Raw genomic sequence first — 17,519 nt, forward strand, 5'->3', positions numbered from 1 at the left:
GGCTTCAAAGGCGGCCTAGTTTTGTTATGGAGCAGTTGCCTGAACAATGGCTTGGTCTTGTGCACCTGCTTAACTCTTTCGAAACCGCTGATCTTGACCTATTTTTTATTTTTAAGCAGTGGAAACAAGGAAGTATCTCAGCGGAAAGTTCCACGTCATGGAACGGACGTGGGTGCGCGCCGGAAATCTATATGCAATGAGCTTAAAAAAAAAAAAAAATGTTCTATTTTCTAAAAATGATATTACCACAACTAGGAGGTGGGCTGAAACTATTGTGAGCTTTACATTCAGTACAGGTCCCAAATGCAAAGTAATATACTTATTATTAAAATACAGGTCATAATAAATGTGTGGGTATATGTGCTGGGTGCGCATTACTCTTCATTATGAGCTGCCTATCAATGGTTTACAAAGATGTGCAAAATGCCAATAAATTGTAATGCTGTGTATCTGGTACATATTACTCTGCAGTATACGGGCACCATTCCCATCTATTGGGCTCATGTACAATAAAGGACCACTAAACCTATAGTCAACGGTTTATAAAAGTGCAGTCCATGAAAAAAGCTGCTGTAACAGTGATGTAACTGTAGCGCTATAAGGCCAGGATCACACACACACCGTTTTGATACACTTTTTGTGGCAGTTTTTAGCTCGTTTTTTTTAGCCAAACAGGAGTGTTTAAAATTAGCTATTATTACGTATTAAAATTAACTTCTATATAAGCGTCTATCCGTGGGAATAAGAATGAGTTGTGTAGGAAGCAGACATTCCATGTACATAAGAAAAATTTGGGGACAAAAAGATCTAGTGACAGAATATGATATTCTAACTTTCATATGACTTTGTGAAAAACTGTTAACAGATAATGTAATTGATAAGCGTTGAAAAACAACAACCTATTGGTACAAACAGGAAGAGATCTCGTCAAATTAAATGTAAATACATAATTTGAGTGAAAAAACAAGATCTTCTGTAAAACCAAGTGTATCTTGGTGCACTGACCCTCAACATCTGATATGAAGCCTATAAGGTGTGGGGTACAATTAACACAACAATGTAGCAGGAAAGAGAATAACAATCTTTATTGAAAAAAACCCAATCTGTTTCCTGACTTGGGATCGCTGCCTTACCTGGTCTGATACGTATCTGTCTTATCATGTTGCATGAACTCTGCCAGCCCTGACCTCAGAATTGCAAAACCACGCTTCTGTTTATGGATTCCGGTACTTTGTTTCGGAAATACAGTCTGCACTCCATCAGTGGTTGTTATTGGAGACTACTACAGGGACACAACTTGGGGATTTCCTGCACAAGGTCCATTGACAATAGTATTATAAATGGTAAATTATGGTGTGTGTGGGGGGGGGGGGGTTGCTGTTTTGGCTTTTGTTTTGGGGCCTGGGTGCTTCATGTTATTATAATACTGCACTATATTATTGTACTGAATAGAAGATCAAGGCTCTGTACTCACTTGTGTCCTTTTCTGTCAAATTTTCGTTAGCTTTTTAAAGGTCAGAATAGCGTTGCACTCTGTTCCCTCCAGTAAAAAAAAAAGAAACAGATAGCTGACAAAAATTCTATAGACATCATCATTAATTGGGTGTAAAAAAATAAATATGTTAGCTGATCATGACGGATTTGTGAAATGGATCCTATTTGAGCCTTACAGTTTTTAAAGGGGTTATATGCTTTGGACGATCCCTACTTGTTAGAAGGGTCCTTTGACAATAAGCATATAACAAGGTGTCCCCCTGTTAAGGGGACAATCTGTGGAGAAAACTGGCAGTGAGACTGGGTTCACACGAGCATGTTACGTCCGTAATGGACGGAACATATTTCGGCCGCAAGTCCCGGACCGAACACACTGCAGGGAGCCGGTCTCCTAGCATCATAGTTATGTACGATGCAAGGAATCCCCGCCTCTCCGTGGAACTACTGTCCCGTACTGAAAATATGATTACAGTACGGGACAGTTGTCCGGCAGCGAGGCAGGGACTCCTAGCGTCGTACATAACTATGATGCTAGGAGCCCGGCTCCCTGCAGTGTGTTCAGTCCGGGACTTGCGGCCGAAATACGTTCCGCCCATTACGGACGTAATGTGCTCGTGTGAACCCAGCCCAAGTGTTTGGTTTCCTGCAGCGCCATCACAGGAGAAATTAAGCATTACACAATGCTCATTCATATCAATGGGTTGTCTGTGTAATGTAGGACAGGACAGGTTCTCCAGTGCAAGAGACACTCTTTGCAACAGCTTTTCACTCTGACCTAGAGATGAGAGTCCTAAATATTATGTTGTATGTTGACAAATAGCAATGTTATTTTTTCATTTATTTTACTTGTTTGTCAATAAGTGAAGCATTGATCACACTTTCTTTTTTCAATAAATGCTTTAATAAAAGATTTGTGATATTGTTTACATTGTATAGAAGCAACATTTATAATACAAGTATACAGTATAGACATAACATTCATATGAAAATATTAAACACCATTGGTATAGAGGGTGATTTATTTTTTTTCATGTTCCTGTTGGGTAATTAATTTGTATTTCACGGATATCGGTGTCACTTCATATTTATGACACAATACACATACAGTACATAGCACACTATAGATACATATATACAGCTTCGGAAATATTAAAATAATTTCCTTTCATTCTCTGATGTTCCTCTTATAGGTGACACTGCTGTTTTGAGTTCAGATCATGAATTCCTGTTAATGGAGAATAAGAAATGATTAGTCGAGTGCTATGTCATCATGTATAGTACAGTATGTAGCGTGTGAGCATTGCTGTAAGCATTAGGAAAAGTTAAATATCCTACATTAATTTCCTCTATGCATGTTCATCTCTGAGAATGAGACTTAGAAACGTTTGTACCAAACTCTGTTGTGCCATGTAGCAGCACTAGTACAGCAGAGGTACCAAGGACCTTCAGAGTGGTAAAGCATTTGGCCACTTATGGTCAGCTTTAGAAGACAATATATAACCAACATTCAATATTACATAGATTATTTTATAAAGAAGTCCTATTTCTACATTAAAACCAGGAAGGTGCAAACAGAAAGAAAATTGAAGATGCAGGGTGAAATAAGGTCACTCACCTTTAAGATGACCAGAGTCGCATGGTTATCATTAAGTTGAAGATGACAGCTTTGACTGTAAGAGCCCTGAATCCAAGTACAGAGAGTGACATTGTGTTCATGCCTGGATCTAGAAGAAATGGTTAGAAATGCCGTTATTAATAAAGCAATGTAATCACTTATACTACTATTCAGATGTATGTGCAGAGTAAAGTAAACTACAATGTAAAATAAACTACAATAAGGGTATGTTCACACAAGCTCATTTCAGCCGTTTTTCATAAACGGCACGAAAAACGGCTGTAAAATTGGAAGCAGAACGCCTACAAACATCGGCCCATTGATTTCAATGGGAAATATGGCGTTCTGTTCGGACGGGGCATTTTTTTTACACCTCGTTTTCAAAACACAGCGCGTAAAAATACGTTTTTGGAACCGTTTTTCATTGACTCAATAGAAAAATAGCTCCTAAAACGCAGCGAAAAACCCTAGTGGCTTAAAAAATGTCTGACAATCAGGAGCTGTTTTCCCTTGTTAATATTTCATTAAGCGTGTGAACATACCCTTTGTGCTACACCTCTATTACTTATACTGTTAGGCTCAAGCGACGACTAATTTAAAAAAAAAAAAAAACTACCCACATTCCATTTAATCATACTGCATTGCCTAAGGCTCTGATAGCACCAAAATATAACTTTTATTCAACCAATTAAAAAGGGTAATTTAATTTATGAAAGATCGACAGCTTATGCTGTCAACAATTAAATAAGACCAGCCCGGTATACTATACCGGGCAGTTAAGGAAATACTGTCCCTGTAATAAAGTCCCCACACATTTAGTCCTAAGTAGACTCCTCAAGGGACCATTAACCAGACTTGTACAATAGAAAAAAGAAAGAATAAGTAAGTAGTAAAGTGCCGTTCACCGTACAGTCCTGCAACAGAGCTTATGGTGCAGCCGTGTAACTCTGCACATTATTATTAAGGTAGGGGAAACATAAGTTTGAGCATTTTTTACTCAAGCCACTATGAACCATGTCTATTACCTTGACTACAAATAGCCAATATTTTATACGTACGAAGTAAAATCAAAGGTAACTTACTAGTTTGGAAACGTTCATTCACAGTTAGAGATGAACATGTATCAGTTGTTTCATCTGGAAAAAAACAAAGTAAATTGTGGTTAACTGCATAATAACTTGAGCCATTATTTAGTAATATAAACTCCAACTTTAATAAACAACAAAAACATTAATACACATTTAATACAAGTAATAAATGCACAATTTTATTTTTACAATTTATTGTGGCTAAAGTTTATTGATGTCCCAATAATATGTTTTTCCATGGTATTCCCTATTCAACTCTCTTAGAAATTACATAGTATAGCTATAGTTATATTATTGGTGTTTAGATACGACCCTCCAGTTTATTTTAACATACAAGCAGTTTTTTGGGTAATTATCCCTATTCCACGTCATTGCACTATTCTTAATAGTTCAGTGTCATACTCCAGTGTCATACTCCAGGTATTTATTCTTACATGTATAGAAAATAAAATTTTATTTTCATGAGTGTTGAATGGGCTAATATAGATTTCTAACCAAAAGTGGAAATCTGTAACCATTGGAAATTCAAAAAAGAGAAACCTATTTTCTTCAGTGCTAGAATGAACTCATATTTGATAATTTCAGTGCAGATAGATAGATAGATATGAGATGATAGGTAGGTAGATAGATAGGTAGATATGAGATGGTAGGTAGGTAGATAGATAGATAGATAGATAGCAATTGCTTTATATATAAACAGATATAATTTACCTATAGAATTTTCCTGGGGGACAGTTTCTCCGCCATAGTTGACTTCACAGGATAGGTTCTTGGAGGGATTGTCCGTGTCCCATATGACTGCGCTGTATCTCCACACATCATTGTTGGACTTATCCAGCACAGCTTTATCATTCAATTGTATTGCTCGTTCATCTACATCCAATGTGTTATTAGGAGATGGGAAGTCAGTAACCAGGCACACCGTGTCCGGGAGACCCGCTTCTGGCGTGTAGGACTTCAGCTGATATACCGAAGGAATTGTCCGTTCTGTTCCTGAAAAGAAAAATGGACGTTACTTGTGTATCCTGTGGTTAAGTATACAAATATAGAAAAACTGTTTCTAAAACTTAGATATGAGGTTCCTATTTAATAATTTCTGAAGCAGTCAGTAAGAAGAACATCTCTCCAGTTGAATGTACACTGCTTGGTGTTGTTTCATTTATGTACAATACACACAACCTTTTCTTTCCTCCTACAAATTGGATTCCTTTGGGGGATACTAGACTTTGTCAACATTTCAGATGGCATCCAGAGCAAGAATCTATCTTTGTAGCGACTCTCTCCACTTTAGCTAAGGCAGGGTGGTCCTGAATAAGGGACCCCTTCTATTAACTTAGAACGTAGAATGACTTATTACATTTAAAAGTGGGTGTATACAATAAAAACACTGTATAATGTTATTGAAATACTATTTCATATAGAACACACCGTGTTTATTAACACATAAACATTAGTTTTGAGTAATGCTTTAAACATAGAAATATTATTAATACATACATACTAGTATGCTGCTGATAGAAACTTACTAAGACTGACAGACAGAATAGTTCCTCTTCCAAATATCAGTTTTCTTACACCCTCATGGTCACAATGGCGCACTACCTTACACTATGGTCTGTCTCATGTCTAACATTTATGGATAGTTGTACATTGCTACACAGCACTACAAAAGGCCAACCTACAATATCTATCTATCCTACTATACCACATCTATCTATCTATCTCATATCTATCCTATCTATCTATCTATCTATCTATCTATCTATCTATCTATCTCATATCTATCTATCTATCTATCTATCTATCTATCTATCTATCTATCTATCTATCTATCTATCTATCTATCCCACATCTATCTATCTGTCTGTCTGTCTGTCTGTCTATTCATTTATTATCCATCCATCCATTTATTATCTATCTGTTCATTAATCATCTACAGGTATCTATCCATCCATCCATCTATAGGTAAATATAGATATAATACATACTCGGACACACTTGGATAAGTTTTCCTGATCCAAATATTAGTTTGCTTAATCCTCCACCATAATTCACACATTATATACTAGTATGTTCATAACACAAACAAATTCCTTATACATCGTCTTTCAGAGCAAAGAGTGCACAGCTAATTTGCTTAAGATCAAATAGACAAAGTCATAATTTGGAAAGATTATACTGCACATGACATCGAAGTCATTTTCCAAATAATATTGCAAGATATTGTTTGCTTCTGTTATAAGGGCTGGTCCGCATATATCCAACCCCTTTAACCTTTGGCATAGTAGAAAAAAACGAGGTATAATTATGACAAAACTGATCCCTATAGGGTCAGTTTTCTGTCCGATAGCATAAGTTGTGGCGTTGGACGTTTCCCCTGAGCCGTTTAGAGAACCATGGCTTGCAACAATTCCCTTTCTAGCTAAGGACGTTGGACAAGTGCACAGGGTACACAGCTTTTCCATCATTTGTTTCTGGCTCAGGCATGTGGATGCACTATAAGAAGTAACAGCGTACACATTTCCAGGATGAGATAAAAGGTGTGCGTTTATTTCCCAAAAAAAGTGTGCCACTTTTTTCTAATCCTGGACAAGCCCTTTAATCAAGCAATGACTTATTTTTGAAAATATTTTATAAAAAATATCCTGACTTTCCTATACATGTTATTTAAAAAAAAAAAAAAAAAGACTTAACTGAAGTTCAAATTGATCCTTTCTCTGTTTTATATATATTGATTAAATAATATTGAAATTATTAAATTATTTTATTATTACATTATTTCCCTGACAAATGTTCTATTTACATACCAGGCTTAATCATCACCTTCATCCCAGGACCAAATATGAGTCTCCCGTAGCTTGCCCCACTATACACACACAATGATACAGATACATACAACAATATTTTTCATCTTGGTAGCCAGCATAGGCTTACTCAAATTTTTTGACAAGTTCAATGATTTCATTCCACATTATTAACTACGATAACGCTTTTTTTAAACTTATCTCCAGGGAACAGAACTTATTTAAGAAAGATGAAAAAAAACTTCCCAGAATAAGTTTGAGAATGTTTATGTAAAAGTTATATTTAATATAAAAACATTCATTGATAATGTTGTTGTTGCAATGACAAACTCACCGGGCACCACCAAGAGTTGTGTCCCGTGTCCGAATAGGAATTTACCATAATTAGTATTTGCACTGTGCTTGACAGCCTGTCAAGAACACACACACACACACACACACACACACACACACACACACACACACACACACACACACACACACACACACACACGTACAGAGGCACAGGGCTCAGATGTTGGTGCAGATTTGGGGCAATTACGCAACGAATCTGCACCAACATTTGCATATTTGACAGGTAATTCAGACGTTGCAGAAAAGACAGCGGACTTGCCACAGATTTCAGTTTTTGCATTGCAAAGGCTGAAATCCGCAGTGAAATTCCGCTTCTTCTCCGCAACAGACAGTGCATGCTGCAGAGGGAAAATTACGCACCACAGCCTATGGTCCGCACAGTTCTTTTCTGCAACGTCTGAACTAAGTTTCCCAAAAATGTATAGAAACAAATGTAAAAAACGGCTGCTGCAGAATTCCACTGCGGACTGTCCGCAGCGGAATTCAACAGCAATTCCGCCATGTCTGAATGTGCCTTCATACTGGAGGCTTTAATATGGAAAGATGGCTGCTGTTCTGATTTCTAGAAGCATAGATTTTTCAGGCCTTTGATTTTTTTCCGTGGAAAATTAAATTATAGCATCCTATATCTTATATCTACTTTCTCTTTAAGGAAATATTTAAAGGCAAGGTCCGTCTTCTCAAAAACTTTTTTTTAATTGTTCCAAGGCTTCTAAAATGAAAAATGAAGCAACTTTGCAAATAGTCTGAATTAAAAATCTCCCGTTTTGTGTCCACAGTTCCTATGCAGACCTATGTGTCTCGATGGTAACAGACTAACAAACTGTGTAGTCAGATCCTGTCATAGTGCCATCCATCTGTCCCCTACTAAATATGTATAGGTACCATGTGTAGTCTAATGCTCCATACTCCCTTGCATCTGAACTCTACTTCTTACTAACATGCATTTGTTATGTTAGCAAAAAGTAGGGGACAGATGGATGACAATATAACTGCACAATATGGCTATACAGAGTTTGATTGTAGTTTGTTACCATTGAGACATATAGGTCTGTATAGGAGCAAAATGATAGATTTTTATTAGGACTATTGTTAAAGTTGCTTCATTTTTCATTTTAAATGAAATTAAACAAAAAAAATGCTACCGAAGGTGTACATGCCCTTTAAGTTATTTTTGTACCAATAAGCAGCACTTGTGCATGTATTAGGAAATTCTGCAGTGCCACATGTCTTAGAAGGGCATAAGATCAACAATAAATAAAAAAAAGGGAGAAAAAGGACATGAATTGAACTATGTAATTTATAAAAAAAATAAATTAAAAAATCAGGTTGAGATTAGGTAATACAGTCATGGAGAACATATTCCACTGGCATTTTTTGTTTACCTGCAATCGAAAATAACTGCAGAATTAATAAGTATTGAGGGGCTAATGCTTTGGACGGAAGAAAGTAGACACGGAATATCAGAACTATTATATGTTCAAGGGGCTTTCCAGAGAAAAAGAAGGTTTTCTCATGTGTAAACGGCCTCTCCATTCTCATGACTTCCAGCCATGTGCCCACATTTAATGAGCGGGTCTTCATGGAATACATTCAAGGTACATCTGTGCCAACAAAGGGCATCAAATATTGGGAAAAAATTATTTACTTTCCATAATCAAAAAGTTGGAGCAGAAAAGTATTTTATACCCATTTCTATATATTATCTGCTTAAAATTAATGCTGTTCTTAATCTAAAGTACTTACCAGTCTGAACTATAAGTTTTGTACCATATCCAAAAATAAGTTTTCCATATCCAACCCCGCTATACACCGTGATATACACATGTGCAATAAAACATACCTAAATGAGAGTAGGGCCAGGTAGATGATTTACATCATGTGGAAATATTGTATTATACTTCCTTGTTAGAATTCTTATTTCATTTCACATGATACGGATGAATCAGATTTAACTATTGATTTAAGCAGATCCAAAATTAAAAGCAAATGTCTAAATAAAACTATAGTTATTTTGGTGGCAAGATTTGGTTGTAAAACAAATATCAATAACTGAAAATAATAAATATAATAATAATAATATATAAAGAAGAAAAAAGTTTCTATCATTTAAATATTTTTTTCCCATTATCTTAATATTCCGTGCCCTTCTTAAAATATGCAAATATTAAAAAATTCATTGGACAATGCTACAAGCTGACTCACCTGGCTTTACCATCAGTTTAGTCCCTTTTCCAAATATTAGTTTGTCATTAACATTATCACAGTGACACACAGTATAGCAAGAATGCTTTATGTGCTTATGACTTCAAAGGCCTACGTACCAACAAATAGTTCTGATTGGCAAATATTTCTATTATAATTACTTTTGTGATGATCATTGATATATTTAGACATTAATATAAAGAAAAATATAAATAGTATAAAGAAGTAAATTGATTCTAATTCTGCATTGGTTTGTTTTTGTGGTTTTTTTTATTATTTATTAGTGCTTTTAGCTCAATAAACAAAGTCAGTTTTAACCTTTAATAATAAAAAATAAATAAACTGATGCATTGTATATGAGACTAAACACATTGATAAATACTTAAATATATAAATGTGCTCTACTCATATTCCATACCAGCTTGTATTTCAAAAAATCAAATCAATACGTTAATATATTATAAACCATATATGATATTTGATGATGTGTTAAAACAAATTATGTTCATATATGATAACTAGGTGAACAGGCAGATTTGATCAAGGTCTCATACACACCAGCGTATTTGGGATGCATATCCCTCAGGATCCCATATACATAAGGCATTTCATGGGGCCATTCATAGCACTGTATAAAAATATGGAATTTTTTTAAATTCCCCATTAGAATGCTGTACACCGCACCAAGTTCTCTCCTAGAAGAACTGATTTCAGTGCTTCTAGGGATAAATACGGTATGTGGTATGGAACCTCACATGGAACTATGCGGGCCGCAATATGATGTGTAATACGGTTCTGTATTAAGCACCATATTACAGGCTAAAATGCACATGCTAGTGTGTATGAGGTTTAAGTGAAACGTTAGATATATATAATATTAGAAAATTATTTCATTTACTCAAGTTTATCAAGATGTTAAGGAGTCTACTAACTCTTAATAAATATATTTGTTATTTTAGTACTATAATAATCAATCATATACATTATGATATGTGTTGCTGTATATTATCTTTATACAATATCCATTATACAACATAGTTTTTCCAGCTTTAAATTTTAAGGGAAATTTTATACATTTATAAGTTCCAATTTTCTTTTTATAGAACCACTATGTTTTTAAACACATTGACTTACTTGGTGTCACAAAAAGTTGTGTTCCAGTTCCGAAAATCAGCTTGTTACCTGCTCCCCAATTTCCACAGCAGTTTACACCATTGCAAAAATACCTTACTTAGGCTAGAGTTTTGATGCAGTTTTGGTGCAGTTTTTTTATGTCGTTTTTTATTCAGACACAGAAGTGGATCCAAACGGAATGAAAAGTATAAAGTATAAAAGTATAAAGGAAAGACTCATATTTCTCATCCACTCGTGTTTGGCTCAAAAACTGCATTAAAAACTGCACCAAAAGCTGCATGTGTGATATCAGCCTGATATTTGACACTTTGCTTTGTAGTTACACGCACACGCACACGCACACGCACACGCACACGCACACCTAAACTTCAAGTGCAGTCTGAATAAAGAAAGATTGGTTTACTTCATAGTGGATGCTAAAATATTAGCCCAAATAATTTAAAAGAAAAAAGACCAGAAAAATAAATCAAAGGAAAATCTAATGAAAGAATGAAAACAAATTAGTAACTTCTATTGGGGTTTATGCAGGGACTATTTGGGCTACAACAGATAAATACATGCTGATCTCAGTGGTCTGGGGTTTTAATATGAACACCATTCTTCCATCTACTTTAAGAAAAGGGATTGATTAGTTTCACCATCATTTAAGGGGTCTTCCACCTTCTGACAACTGATGACCTATCCGCAGGATAGGTCATCAGTATATCATCAGTGCGGGTCCGACACCCGGACCCCGCAACGTTAAGCTGCCCCGATGGCCTGCGGGCATCGGATGTTGTGGCACATAATGTTATGTACGGAGCCGGAAGCAGTTGGCTCTGTACATAGCATAGCGGCCGTGCTGCAGAACTGCATGTCTGCTCCTATTCACTTGAATAAGAGCAGAGCTGCAGTACTGCAGCCCGGCCGCTATTCCGTGGCCGGAGCCAACTGCTTCACGCATTGCAGGTTCCGGTTGTCGGACCTCCACAAATCATGTACTGATGACCTATCCGGTGGATAGGTCATCAGTTGTCAGAAGGTGGAAAACCCCTTTAAGGGGTTTTCCCACAATACAAAGTTATGGCATATAGCTAGGGTATGCCATCAATTACTAAATGGTAAAGGTCCGACTGCCGGGGCCCCCACTAATCTTCAGAATGAAGGAGCATCAGCACCGGGATCGCCATTGCAGAGAAAAAGCCAAAAGGACCCTGGTTCGTTCTCATGACCTCCACTAATCATAAAGCAATAAATGCTAAGTCAAAAAGTGCTCACTATCCCCCCATACACGGACTGAATATTATCCAGTCGTGGGACTTTGCCGGTTTTATGTGACCTATGCAGCAACAAGAATATTTCTAAAATTAAAACCATAAAAACTTTTTTACTAAAAATGTCATCCACATGTTTATGGATCAGGTACTGCAATACTTACTGGGCATCACTATTAGAACTGTTCCGGATCCAAATACGAGTTTTCTACCTGTATATTCACACAGTGATTGGTTCCCTAGCACTAAAGGCTTCATTGTATAGATAGCTTGCACAGTACTTCAGTACTTTTGACCAATTGTTTTGGTCTAACTACAATATTTGCCTAAAATTAGTTTTTACTTATCTTTATCAATTGTAAATATTAAACAAAATTATTTATCAAACTTATTATTAAAGAATTGAATTTTATAAAACAAACGTTTTATTTTTACATTTCTATCCTAGTTATGGTTAGGTCTTTAATATAAAGATGGTTTCTAGCATTATGATGTGGTAATGCTACATTTTGGTGTTCTTGGCCATATTAACACTTCAACCTCACATAAACTTCCCATGATATCAACGTGCACTCACCAATATTCACAAATAGCTTGGTTCCTTTTCCAAATGTAACCTTTCTAAGATTATCACACAGTGATATACAACACGACAATAAAACACATACAGCTAAACATAAAATGAATCAGTATAAGGGCACATTCAGATGTGGCGCATTTGCTGCATTATCAGACTTTTTTTGCCTTTAGTCTCTATAGCTTTTTAGGTAAGCTAGTGCAGACGTTGCGGAAAAACAACAGTGCGGAAACTAGCTTATGGTGTGGAATTTTCACTCCGCAGCATGCATGGTCTATTGCTCAGAAGTAGCAGATTTTTACTGCGGATTTCAGACTTTGCAAAGCAACGGTGGAAATCTACGGCAAGTCCGCTGTTGAATCCGCACAATACAACAAGAAGATGCACAAACTTTTTCTACATTTTGGTAATATTATTTTTTTTTTGGGTAAATGTCCCAAATGTTTGTACTACAATGGTTTAATATATCGTAATCTCAGTGGACTGTGGTTATAACCTCTACTCCATTTTCATCCACTTCAAGCAAAGGGAATGATTGGCTTCCCCGTCAATAAACTCTTTCACTCATCCCAAGTGCTCACTATCTCCCCAAACACGGCCTATATCCCCCGTAGCCATGTATGACCATAAAAATGGATCTTTGAGATATTCAATTATTGTAGCGCTTTACTTGAATTTTTATATAGTTCGTTATCAATATTTTGTTATTCTGATTTATTATAATCAAAGCAATAGCAAAAACATATTTTTTAAATATTTCACAAAAATTCTAGATAAATTATATCATGTGAAAGGCCATTTTAACACTCCACACTTACTCCATAAGAATCACATAATATATTAACGGGCACTCACCAATATTTACAATTAACTTAGTTCCTTTTCCAAAAGTAAGCGTTGCAAGATTATTACACAGTGATATACAGCAGGTCAATAACGAACGCACGCACGCACACACACACACACACACACACACACACACACACACACATATATATATATATATGTATGTATATATATATATGCATACATATATATATGTGTGTGTGTGTATGTGCGTTCGTGTGTGTGTTATTGACCTGCTGTATATCACTGTGTAATAATCTTGCAAAGCTTTTTTATATATATATATATATATATATATATATATATGTACACACATAGGTTTTCTTCTCAAATATGAGCTGAAGTGTGATCACAATAATTAAACAGTAAAGAGCCAATAAGAGATTTGTCTAATGCTTCAGTCACCTTTATTCATTTATATATTGGGAATGTTTGGAAAGAAACATTAAAGTCCATCCTATTCCCAAATGTCTACGATCTCAGATTGGGGTTACTTCATTTAATTAATTCATGTTATTGAAAAGATTTAAGAAAACATGAGGATAATTTGTTTTAATTTTAGATATAGAATTGGTGTTATTTTTTTTATTTAACTAAGTAATTTGGATCAGGCAATACAAATGAACATGTTAAGTAAAACTCATTTCCACCCTTTAGCTGAACCACAAGGTCCAGCATGATTCACTTACTGGGTTCAACATTAAGTTTGGTCCCTGATCCAAAGATTATCTTCCATCCAGTATTCGCACACTGAGAAGACTCCTTACGTTAACCTTAGGAGGCATATCTAGGGTATGTGAAACGTGCTATGTATATACTTATGGGGTATGCTCTGTAATGTGGATCAATATTGGCTAAGGTTTGCCGTAACATGGAGCTATCCCAGTTACACTGATGGTCAGTAATGCATGTGCCCATCCTCAGACTCGACATAGTATACCAACCAGCTTTTATAGATCTTGCCAAAGGAGTGTGGGTGGTAAGCACCATCCTTCCCACTGCTTTGTTACATATGGTATTTTACATTAGGTATATGATCATTTTTTTTATTTATTGTAATCAAGCCAATTACAAAAAAAAATCCAGATTTCATGCGAATATTAAATAGATAAATGGCATTAATACTCACTAGGCAACACGATCAATGCAGTTCCTAAGCCAAATAGGAGTTTATTGGTGCTATAGTCACACAGTGATAGGTTCCCTTTCAAAAAAAACTTCATAGCACTTAAGGTTTCTTAGTCAGATATCTTAGCCAGTACCAATTTTCAGCTGCAGAAATTTCTGCAATAAAAGCTGCCGTGTGTAAATGCACCCAAATAGTTCAAAAGGACCGGCTTTGGTCAGACAGCAGATATAATGTACTGTAGATATCTGGCATATGTTCACTATGTACAGGGTGGGCCATTTATATGGATGTACATCAAACTTGTCGAGAATTTCACAAGAAAAACAATGGTGTGCTTGGTTTTAACGTTACTTTATTCTTTCATGAGTTATTTACAAGTTTCTGACCACTTATAAAATGTGTTCAAAGTGCTGCCCATTGTGTTGGATTGTCAATGCAACCCTCTTCTCCCACTCTTCACACACTGATAGCAGCACCGCAGAAGAAATGCCTCCCGATCTGACCCCCTTAGACTTTTATCTTTGGGGTCATCTGAAGGCAATTGTCTATGCTGTGAAGATACTTGATGTGCAGCAACTGAAACTACAGATACTGGAAGCCTGTGCTAGCATTTCTTCTGCGGTGTTGCTATCTGTGTGTGAAGAGTGGGAGAAGAGGGTTGCATTGACAATCCAACACAATGGGCAGCACTTTGAACACATTTTATAAGTGGTCAGAAACTTGTAAATAACTCATGAAAGAATAAAGTGATGTTAAAACCAAGCACACCATTGTTTTTCTTGTGAAATTCTCGATAAGTTTGATGTGTCACATGACCCTCTTCCCATTGAAAAAACTAAAGTTGGATACAAAATGTCCGACTTCAAAATGGCCACCATGGTCAACACCCAGCTTGAAAAGTTTCCCCCCTCCCATATACTAATGTGCCACAAACAGGAAGTTAATATCACCAACCATTCCCATTTTATTTAGGTGTATCCATATAAATGGCCCACCCTGTACATTCATCTAACTGTAAACTTATGTCTAGTTTACTTCTGTCCATTTGGTCTTTGATTTTTTTAGGTCAGGATCATACACACCGTTTTGATGCATTTTTTGGCTCAGTTTTTTTTAGCCAAAGTCAGAAGGGTATCCAAAAGGAAGGAAAGTTATAAATAAAAGACTGATGCATCTTCTTTTCTTGGTGTCCACTCATCAAAAGACACTAATAATATAATATGAAATATAGTGCATATACAGGAGATGTTAATGGGCAGACATCAGCTACCTTGCTATATTATATTTACTATGTATATATTGCATTCAAAAATATATAAAAACATGTATGACAATATGTACAAAAATATATTACAATTATATTCCAAAAATATGAATGGCGTTCATATAAAGCTCCATTTTCCTGGAAGCGAGTATAACTAATGGAACCTTGACCAAGCCACTTGACTAGGACTAAGACGTCCTGTCTTGGTGCAGAACTTGAGAGCCTATACCTATAAAACCCATTACACTATTCTATACCTATTAGACTTGATCCCAAGCAGCTATATCCATGTTCTTTATACAGAAGTGGCATTATGCTTTTTTCAGTAGTACAATAGAAAACCAATTTTTTCCATAACATAAAGTAGCCTTTAATTTAATGGGAACCTGTCAGGTTGAAAATGCATTCTGAACTACCGGCAGCATGTTATAGAGCACTGGGAGCTGAGAAGATAGATATATAGTTTTGTGGGGAAATATTCAGTATAACTAGTAATGTAGTGATTTTTATCTCCACTTATTCTGGGTTTAAGAGTCCAGTGGGCGGTCCTACTCAGTGATTGACAACCTTCCCTGTATTAGTGTGCATACATAGATAACTATCATCACAATTTAGGACCGCCCACTGGATTCCTAAACCAAAAATGAGCAGAGGTTTAAATGAATAATTTACAAGTAACACTAAATCTTTTTCCCAAAAAACGACATATCAGCTTCTCCTTCCCTATAACATGCTGCCCATAGATCAGATTGCATTTTAAACAGGACAGGTTCCCTTTAATGATCAATGCCTTATATAGTATATATTATTATTACTACTATTATTATTATTATTCCTGTAGTATTGCTACATCCTGCTTGGAGTACTTTTGTTGCATACTCAAAACTTACCTGGATTCACCATCAATTTAGTTCCATGGCCAAATATAAATCTCCCTGTGTTATAATTAGCACAGTGATGCATGATATGACAAGAACATACTCTGACTCGCCTACCTCTACTGTATACTCACTTACAGGCTATGTACACCTTTAACATTTTTTATTCATTTTTTATTAAAAATTTCTATCAGAGTGATTGGTGCAACTTTCAAACAACTCTTTCTTAAAAATAATTTTTACTTTTTCAGATACGTGTGATACGAGTATTGTGCACCGAAACATGTGTCCGTCAATGTCAGCAGGTCCCGCGTGTCTCTGACATGCAGGATCCACCTGTTATCGATTACATGTAAGTTATAACAGCTCGATCCTGCTTGGACCCGCTGACACTGAACCCCTCAGTCCAGCTGATCTGACAGATACAGGTTTCAGTACACAATACACCAATCACACGTAACTCAAAAACGATTTTTTTTTTTTTTTTTTAATAAAAACTTGTTTGAAAGTTGCACCAATCACACTGAAAAAAGTCACAGGTGTACATAGCCTTTCAGTGCACTAGACCTGTTCTTTTCAAATGGTCATAGTTTGAATCATAGTAAATACAATAATAAATGTATTGCAAGTCACTTTTTCATGCATTTCATGTTATAATAGTAATATTTTATAGAATATCATTGTCTTATGTATATACCGGTATATATATAACAATGATATTGTGTAAAATATTATTATTGTAACATCCTGTCTACAGTAGTGTGTTATATAATATTACCATTATATATAAACTTACTAGGTTTTACATTTAACTTGGTGCCTGGTCCAAAAGTCATCTTCTGTCCGGAGATATGAGCACCATGACACATTTCATTACC

General features: G+C 35.8%; 1 protein-coding gene across 1 annotated transcript in view; it reads right to left on the reverse strand.

Annotated features, from left to right (window-relative positions):
- Positions 1 to 2,458: 2,458 nt before the first annotated feature.
- Positions 2,459 to 17,519, reverse strand: part of LOC142742794 (T cell receptor alpha chain MC.7.G5-like) — a 328,722-nt gene continuing 313,661 nt past the window's right edge. The window contains exons 5-8 of the mRNA XM_075852918.1: positions 4,909 to 5,190; positions 4,192 to 4,245; positions 3,110 to 3,218; positions 2,459 to 2,719 (exon numbers count right to left, since the gene is read on the reverse strand). Coding sequence (XP_075709033.1) covers positions 3,112 to 3,218; positions 4,192 to 4,245; positions 4,909 to 5,190 — 443 coding nt within the window. The 3' untranslated portion in view covers positions 2,459 to 2,719; positions 3,110 to 3,111. The remainder of the gene's footprint in view (positions 2,720 to 3,109; positions 3,219 to 4,191; positions 4,246 to 4,908; positions 5,191 to 17,519) is intronic.

This window comes from Rhinoderma darwinii, chromosome 1, assembly GCF_050947455.1.
Source record: "Rhinoderma darwinii isolate aRhiDar2 chromosome 1, aRhiDar2.hap1, whole genome shotgun sequence".
NCBI classification, from domain to species: Eukaryota; Metazoa; Chordata; class Amphibia; order Anura; family Rhinodermatidae; genus Rhinoderma; species Rhinoderma darwinii.